General features: G+C 36.3%; 1 protein-coding gene across 6 annotated transcripts in view; it reads right to left on the bottom strand.

The window, feature by feature from the left end:
* Positions 1 to 4,576: 4,576 nt before the first annotated feature.
* Positions 4,577 to 9,638, bottom strand: part of LOC137293514 (FERM domain-containing protein 8-like) — a 37,547-nt gene continuing 32,485 nt past the window's right edge. For 5 of the 6 annotated variants that reach the window (XM_067824109.1, XM_067824112.1, XM_067824113.1 and 2 more), the window contains 2 exons: positions 9,114 to 9,182; positions 4,577 to 8,530 (listed from right to left, as the gene is read on the bottom strand). In XM_067824109.1, coding sequence (XP_067680210.1) covers positions 8,514 to 8,530; positions 9,114 to 9,182 — 86 coding nt within the window. In that variant the 3' untranslated portion in view covers positions 4,577 to 8,513. Of the gene's footprint in view, positions 8,531 to 9,109; positions 9,183 to 9,638 lie in introns of all 6 variants that reach the window. The other variant, XM_067824110.1, reaches the window with a different exon arrangement.

Below are 9,638 nucleotides of genomic sequence, written 5' to 3'. Positions count from 1 at the left end.
ATTTTATACGACAGGTCATGTTTAATCATGATCATACTAGCTGGTAACTATTCACATCTGGGACTTGCCATCAGGCAATGGTGACTCAAGTTACACTCAGTCACACAGCTTAATCTGATACAACATAATGACTACAGCTGTACAAAAGTGAATGGAAGTTACTTTATACCACAGATCATGTTTAATCGTTATCATGATGGCTGGTAACTATTCACGTATGGGACTTACCATCAGGCAGTGGTGACTCAGGTTCTGCTTGGTCACACATCTTAACCTGAACTGACTTCCTAATGAGACCACAAGGAGACCCCGGAGATCAATCCCTAAATTGTCACTGTATATATGCATGACAACCTACTTTACCTCGAAATACACTGGGAGACAAGTATGGTAACTAGACTGCTTCTGCCCTATAATCTCTAGAAACAGGGTACAGAGGACAATGCTATGACAGGTGCAAGAGGTGCCAATTATCAGAGTTTAAGTCACCCAACTGTTCAGAACACTGACTGTGACATGAATGAATATCTCCTGAATAGTACCAGACAAGAAATACTTTGGGTGAGAGGAAATATGTGACATGGCAAGTATGGTGCTACTGTTCCTGATCTTTGTATGATGCCAAAGTTCAATGATGTCTACAGGGATGACCCTGGATGCCTACATTCAAGGATGCATAAAAAAAATAGCCAGGATGCCAAAGTTCAAGTATGCTTCGAGCAATAAGTGTGGATGCCAAAGTTCAAGGATACTAAATGGGATAAGCTTGGATGCCCAAGTTCAACGATGCATCAAATGATAAGTCTAGATTAAGTCTGCATCAATCAGAAAGTCTAGACTGTGAAGTTTAAGGATGCATGTCATTGTAAGGGTAAAGCTCAGGATGCATCAAACAAGTAAGGATGGAGAAACACAAGGATGTATCACTGATGTCTCAGTGTTTAAGTTCAAGGGTACTTATGCGGTCTGAACAGTGAAATTCAAGGAATATGTCTGGATGGTTAAGATCATTCATGCATAAGTCTCAGAAGCATGATTCCAAGATGCATAAAATAAGTGTTAATGGTAAAGATCATACTGCATCATGTCTCATAAGAAGTCATTGTGTTCTTTGGTAATGCATCTTACTTATACACCTCTCCAAATCACACACTGAAGTCACAAAGCATAAAATCCTTTTATGATAATTATTATTTTGATTTCAAAACAGTTTTGTTCCAAATGAAAAGGCAACTATTTATGCAAACATAGGTTTTAAAATAGCATGTTCAAATCAGCTTAATCTAGAACTGTTCCTTCTTGGAAGAAATGCAAATGATCAGTATCAATACAACTCAATACAATGAAGATTGTCATATTTCAATATTCTTCAGTGAAAGTTAGCTTAAGCCATTGTGTATTGTTAACTGTTTTTCCATCAAAGTTCAGGACATGCTTTACACTTTCCAAACAATTATAATCACGTTCTCCCATCCACCCATTTATTAGCACTGAGATGCAAACTTGTCTCCATATGTACTGATCATGGTGATATTTTTTATCATCCAAACTGTGTCCTGCAGGTGATATCACTTGTGTGAGATCGTATGATATCTCTTAAAAGATATTGTTTTGACAGTTGATTTTGTACAATGCCCTGACAATGCTATGACATCATGAACTTTACTTCACGAGGCTATGATATTGCTGCACTGCAAATCTAACAGTAGTATGGTGTGGAGAGACGTACATTTATCATTGAAAACTAATGAAGAATGATTTTTTTATGATAAATAGAATCTCACCCTCATGCCTACTGGTATCGATTATATCAACACTCATTGACCAAGGTAAACATATCTTTGGCAAGACCTGATATTTGTAAATGTATCTACTTGTGTTGACATAATTGATATCAGTGGACACTTGCATGAGATTCTCTACGACTTTCCAAATTCTACTTGTCCCAAAGTCCCAAAGTGAATACTTGATTTTGATAAATTCCAAATGCATCTAAACCTAGCCTCTCTAAATAAACTAAAAAAATTGTTGTTCATATTGTAGCTATAGTATTGTCAATTAGCTAGGTTATCCACTGTTCTCGAGTCTGTCAGAAAACGCAAAGAAACTGTAGGGTATAGTGTAAGGGAGATAACTCTTACATGTCTTAAAATTGATCAAGTTAAAACTTTGTGGGGGGAAAGTAACTTCCAGTTCATATTTTATAATACCATTACAATAGTCCTGATTTATTCTTGTCAAATAAGAAACAGTCACTGAAATATATTTATTTAAAACTGCATTGTTGAAATGTTGGAAACAACTAGAGGACTTGATGTATGTACAATCAGTTATCAATAGTTATATATTTTGTAAATATTATAGTGTAACTATAACAAAGTGTTATGCTTCTTTACAAAAATCAAGTTGCACTGAGAAATACAGTATATAGATATTTTGTTACATTTTAAATAACAAGTTAGATTTAATGATATTGTGATAATAAAATCAGGTTGTTCCATGGTAACCATACCAGATAGTTTCACTTTAAGTCACTTATCCACATACAGGATAAGAATGCAGGCTCTCAGCAACCTATACTCTATATCTGATGACTGATCACGACAAAAAAATAAGCGAAGGTTGATGGGTCAGCACATCGATGTGTCGGATTATCTATTGATACTGATTTTAAGGGTCAGCAGGTTTCTTGTTATTATGTCTCAAGTACATGGTGTGATGCTGATGATTTGAATCAGTGGATTGTCTAGTCCAGCATTGTGGTGATAGAATGTATTAGATTTAATCATTTAGCTAACAGTAACGGTACAACCTTTTGTGATGTGGTGATAGAATGCACTGGATTTAATCCTTTTGCTAACAGTAAAGATACAACCTTTTGCAGTGTGGTGATAGAGTGTACTAGATTTAATCCTTTTGCTAACAGTAAAGATACAACCTTTTACAGTGTGGTGCAATTTGGTGATAGAATGTACTGGATTTAATCCTTTTGCTAACAGTAAAGGTACATTTTGCAATGTGATGACAGAATATACTGGATATAATCCTTTAGCTAACAGTAAAGATACAACCTTTCGTGATGAGGTGCAATTTGGTGATAGAATGTACTGGATTTAATCCTTCAGCTAACAGTAAAGATACAACCTTTTGTGATGTGGAGCAATGAGGTGAAAGAATGTACTGGATTTATTCATTTAGCTAACAATAGAGATACAACCTTTTGTGATGTGGAGCAATGTGGTGATAGAATGTACTGGATTTAATCCCTTAGCTAACAGTAAAGGTTCAGCCTTTTGTGATGTGGTGCAATGTGGTGATACAATGTTTTTTGGTCTTTATAATAGTTTGGTTATTGGTTAAAAAGTACCTATATGATCATGTTAAACAATTTGCTGGGAGAATGAATTGTTAGATCCTTTAGGCATAGTTTAATCTACAGCCTATCATATGTCAAGCCAGGTGGGGAGAGAATATATTGCTCATTTATCCCTTTAGTTAGCAAATATTTAGATATACCATGAAATTATTCAAAATTGTGAGTCACAAAGTGGATGTCTAAAGCAACATTGTTAAGTACCTAATCCTTTTAGTCCAGCCATCAAGCATAAGATACTAAACACTAACCATAACATGTTGTCTCGTATCTAACTACAATTTTAAACCAAAAGTCACTGTGGGCTACAATCTGATTGGTTGAAAAATGTGATCAAATGGTATTTGATTCCCGGAAATTGCAGTACTATTCTCTGTGTATTGACACATACCATATTGCACATAATTGCATTGCATCATCATCAGTAGTGGTGAAGTCATTGAAGTTACATTGTGATGTCACAAACGAGCAGTTCCAGATGCTACCATGAGAGCCAGCTGAAATGACCAGCGGAGGATCTTTCACTGCTGTTCCTGTACTCAATGAAATGAATGCAGACAGTAACATCTATGTGGGCCTTTTGATTTACTTTTGTGTTTACTATGTCGACAAACATTTGTGTCGACCGAATTCCAGGCACTATTGGGTAATTGAAGCATAGGAATATTTTATTTAAAACCTTCAGCTGACGTCGGTTCCAAATGAATTCCCAAGCTTAAAATACTCAATAACACCCTGAAATTGGCCAACACACAATGTTTATCTCCTAAAGAGCCCTATACCAAATGTTAGAAAAGTCCCTATCTTTTTGGATCTCTCAGTAACAGTAAATGTGTTATCCAGTAATTAGTATGACACCTCCCAACCTCCAAAAATTCTTGATGTGGAACTAGCTACAGGAGGTATCAGGTTTCTAAAAACTAGCGTGGGTGTGTGTGTGTGTGGAGACAGTTCACTGTTGAAACAGTGTTCACATGTTCATAGACAAACTACTTGAGTATTCATCACATTGTCTAATGTGTGGTGACAAGCACTGGTGTTCAACATGGTCAAGATATGCAGTATGGGTGATAAGGCTGGGTGTATCACATTACCTGATTTTGATGCTATATCTACATTTGGACTAGGAGTATAAATATGAAAACATATCATAATCTTTAAAACACATCAGCTGATTCATATCACAAAGAAAGACAAGCATTGTAACTGTACTAATAGTTTATTGATATCCATGAGATTTACATTTATACAAACACAATAACAGTGTATTTCTCACATCAAGGTTATATACAAAACATAAATAAGAAGTAATATTTACATGACACACATGGTAAGTAAAGCCAATCAAAACACAAATAAATATTGCAGGATGCATATGTGAGTATAGGGGGAGATCAGAATACATCATGTTGCATAGAAGCATTCAGGCAAAATATGTTAACATGACCAACATCTCAACATAGAGGTGCTGTTACACATTTGAGAGTCAAGTCTTAAAAGAGGCATATCCATGAGTCTGGCTGATCTTCTTGTGGATTTTTCAAAATCTCAATTTACCTACATTGTTTTTGTATGCAATAAGGGTTGAAGGCAAATTTAGTTGTAAGCAAATGGACTGACTAAACCCTCTATCTGATACCATGAAGCACTGCAATATTCAGCTCCGTGACATTTCATCTGAATGTATCATTTCACAAGTTGGTATACTGACGAGAGCTATCCAAGCACTAGAACTGTCCTATGCTGAAGTAGTGAATGTTTTACGCTGCACTCATCAAGATTCCAGCAGTCTGAAAATAATGTTGGATTAAGGGAGTTATGATTGTTATAGCGGTACTCTGTGATATTCAACCCAGAGATACTCTGTTACGTTTATACAAATTATGTGTTGTTCCCCTAAATATTTTAATTCTTAAGTTCCATCAAACTATTCTGGTGCTACGGTTAGTATGAAGTTTAACTGCAGCAGTTACAACAGTTAAAAAGTTATGTTACTCTCTGGGAGGTATGTTTAAAGCAACATAAGGATAATTTCTGGAACAGAAATCAGGATATCAGACATTCTGTCTGTATTTGAAAAGGAAGTCTGTCTATCAAATAACAGTGAACAGTCACAGCATTCAAGGATAGTTATGAATATGAAATATAAAAACTGTTGGTTTTGCTATTCACAAACTGCTCTGTGTCCATGACTAATTCCAATCACATTGTAGGATTGCAAGCTCACATTGCACTTTCTGGTCAGTTTAATCTCAGCTGTCTTGTGGGTACATCAACTGAATATTCATATATGATCAAAAATATATATTATCATAAGATAGGAACAAATAACCAAAATCTGTGTTACATTTAATAATGGTGAGGAAATGACTCTCATTACTAAAAATACTGACACAAATCAAGTAAAAACAATTAACTGGAATGCACCACAGAATTAAACTGAATGTTTGAAAGTAAAAAATAACTTTTGGGAGTGAGCAAAAATAGTAGAAAAATAGAAAAATCAATTATAGAAAATAAGTGGGACCACACATAACCAAGCAATTTTTATTTCTATAAATAGTTTTCCAACAAACTCTTTTAATCTGGAAAGGTAACCGGTCACATGAAATGATTTGATGAAGATTGAACACTTACTCATGGGTATAATAATGACATAACTGTACTGATTTGACATTTTGTTGTTCTATTCTATTTGTATCTATTCATACATAAAAAGATATCACAATACAACAATGCAATAAGCTTTAAGGAATACATATATCAGTTATACTGAAAGTTTGGTGATCTTGAGATAATTAACATTAGCAAATGAAACTATACAGCCCAAGAAACAGCATGTCTGTCTTAAATAAATGTCATGGGGGCACTGATAACAATCACCAAAACAACACAAGTATTAAAACTTGAATAAACTGATATGCATATCTATGATAATACTTGCACAGATCAAGACTGAGCAACTCTTCTTGTGCAGCTGTTAAAGTCACAGGGGCTTGTATTGCTAAAAATAATACATCCTTGGTCCAACAAGCATACACTGATATCCATATACATCCTTCTTTATATGTGTATGGATATCAGTGTATGCTTGTTGGACCCAGGACGTATTATTTTCAGCAATACAAGCCCCTGTGATTAAAGTATCATCTTTGTTTATATGAAATCTTTAAATTATAACCATACTGATAATGATCCTAGCTTACAACGAATTACACAACTATTACTACCTCAGGATGTACTTTCCAGAACTTGATTAACAATGAATGATAATCACATAGCTTTAAATCTACACCAAGATAGCACACAACAGTCTCTCCATTGCAAACTCCCAGCTTGTATGGACTCCTTGTACTTCACAAAGAAGCATATACTGTCCTAACTTTGATTATCCGGGGTCACATATCTGTTTCAGAAGCTTCCACTCCATGTCATCATGTCAGTCTCATTACAAACTTCACAAAGAAATTCACCCTTGAGTCCTTTTGGACAATAAAGGATCCCTAATATTTCTGTTACATTACTTAAACAGGGCTCAGACCAAACCACAGTGTTGCATCCAAGAATTTGAGATTAAGGGAGACATTCCCTTTAACTGCTACAAATGAGGGGGACCTGACACCAAGCAAGGGGGAATCACTTACTGACTGAGGATAGGTATTTACTGGAATGCTGATGTCTTGACAGCAATAATATAGGTCAAGATATTTGGGTATTTGTCATGAAAAGAGAGACAATAAGGAAACTGGTTTGGAGTTTATCAAAATGATTTGTGGTCTGGTTACGTACTCTCCAAAGACGAGTTTCAATTTGTGATATGGAAAAGTCTCAACGACATCCACAAAGGTGTGTGAGTTGACACAATATGATGGTATAGCGTCATTTATATTGCATGAAAAGTCGTACATCGATTTTAATTTTTTTCCACTAGATGTATGTAAATAGGTGGTAATCCCGTAATCATGCAGCCTGGATGCAACACTGAAACTAGTGGTAGTGAACGAATCCATGATATGTACCCTTACAAGCTGGGAATGTAATACACTAGACAGTCAAGGGTGGCATTACTCCAGCACAAGAACATTAACCAGGTTATGTTAAAGAATCTTTGATGAAATATGACACTGTTCATCAAAAACACAAAAAAGCAGCTGACAAAATACTGGCAGTGTGAAAGGACAGGGATGTGGTATTAGAGGAAACGTAACCCTTTTCAACAGAACCACAAAAACAATGACATGGTATGTAATATTTAGTAATACCCCCTAAAACACCCAAAAATATTGCAAATAAATGCCATTGCTGTGTCTTATTTACAGGTAATGTTTTGTTTTCAATTCACAGCATGTTCCTACTGGCAAAGATACGTTGAGCACTGACCTGATAATTAACTCATATTAGTATGTATGAGTGTCACCCACTGGTGCTTGCCATTTTGAGTGAAAGAGCCCCAGGTTGTAAGCAATCAAGTGTAGTTGCTACACCGACCCGTGAAGGTCTTCTAGGCAAGGCGTGTGCAGCTACCCGAAATCAATTTCATTGTCATGCACTGCACGTACACTAGCCTACATCTGCTCTCCTCTTCATAAACCAAATGGGTTTGCTCACTGCAATGCACCGATTACTTCTCATAAACGTGCTTGCTATTCCGGTCCAGTTTATCCTTGCTGGCCATTAGAATGTCACTGTTAGTCAATGATGTGCATCTCTGCAATTAATAATCAGCTTTATCAGTGGTAGACAGATTCGAGAATAACCATGTGTGATTTGTCCTCATGGAATAAAAGGAATGTAGCTCATTCAACAGACTGTTCCTGTCATGGCTGGTTTATCCCATACTACACAGGGAACGCTTGCAGTTTCTGGGCCAGTTCAGGTCAACAGGGCCTGCCCTGTAGACTGAACCTGATATCTTTCAGATCAAAATGACATGATATATGGACAGGGTGTGACAAACACTGAATATGTGGGTTGTCAGACTGACACAAGCTAATCTATGCAGACCAGTGGACTGTGGGTCTGTTAAGGGTATTTTCCAGCATGTGTACCAGCTGATCTCGTGGTTGCTCTGCTGCAGTCACTCGGTGTAGCACTTGAGATTACCTCCCCTGAGACGTTCTGTGCAGATGGTGCTGGTGACTCAGTCCATGCATTCACCTGGGAATAACGATAAGGATGGGAACCATAGAAAACACCAATTGACTGTCAGGTACTTATGTTTGAATAACTAGATATTTTGTTTCAATACTAATTTTAAATGATCTTAAGTGACTCCTGTTTCAGACTGAATTCATTGTAAATTCTCAGGCTTAAAGAGGATGTTTTACAAAGACTGAAACAAATACCACACTTCAGATGGAACTAAAAGTATCTCACAAAAATATTTAGGCATCAACTAAAGATCAGCTCAAGAATTCCTCCTATTCTTAAAAGATAACAACCAGAAAAACTATAATAAGTGATTCAAACAAAGAACTTGAACACAACTAAACAGAAGAATAAAGATAACTCCCATCGAAGACTAGAGTTGTGCAAAATTGTGCAAGTTTGAATTGCTGAATTACCTCATTGTGAACCCAAACATATATGACTGGCTAGTTTCTAAATGATCTGCATGAGGATAAGAAACATTTTGTCTTGCTTAATGATTACTTATCCAGGATATCAACATAGTTCAGCTATAAATACCTGAGTCATGGTTGTGAAATAAGTCTACTGAAAATAGAGACAAGGAACGCACCTTTCTTTGTGTAGGTTGTCAAACACAGCTTATCTAGCTTATTGCAGACCTTAGAGGCATGAGATGCATCTGCAAAAAGAGGGCAATGGACACCATCAACAAGAATGAAGCAGTTGTCAATTAGGATACTACCAGTGTTGCAAACTCCTGCTTGACCATCCGGGATGGTCTGTTTTGTGACCGGACGGTCATTTTTAAAAAAGTGCATACCCGATGGTCTTGGACGAATCTGACTTTGAGCATTATGACTAAAGTCTTGACTGAGACAGTTTTGAAAACACTGAGCAGTTTCTTTGCACTTATTGACCTTATTATTTTTTTGAATCCAGAAAATTATGGATTAGTAACTTTCCAACTAGTCTGATAACTTTTGAGAGTTACTACACCAGTTGTTTGCATGAAATGTTTGGCAGTTTACAACACTGGTACTAAACATCTGCAAAGGTACATATCTGTAAACTATAATGCACTCCAGCCAGAACTGGAATAGTGTACTCCATGTTGAATCTGTGCTCCATAGCACTC

Source organism: Haliotis asinina, chromosome 8 (genome assembly GCF_037392515.1).
Source record: "Haliotis asinina isolate JCU_RB_2024 chromosome 8, JCU_Hal_asi_v2, whole genome shotgun sequence".
In the NCBI taxonomy this organism is placed as follows: domain Eukaryota; kingdom Metazoa; phylum Mollusca; class Gastropoda; order Lepetellida; family Haliotidae; genus Haliotis; species Haliotis asinina.
Note: the sequence above shows the minus strand (reverse complement) of the source record. Positions and strands in the feature narration are given on the sequence as shown.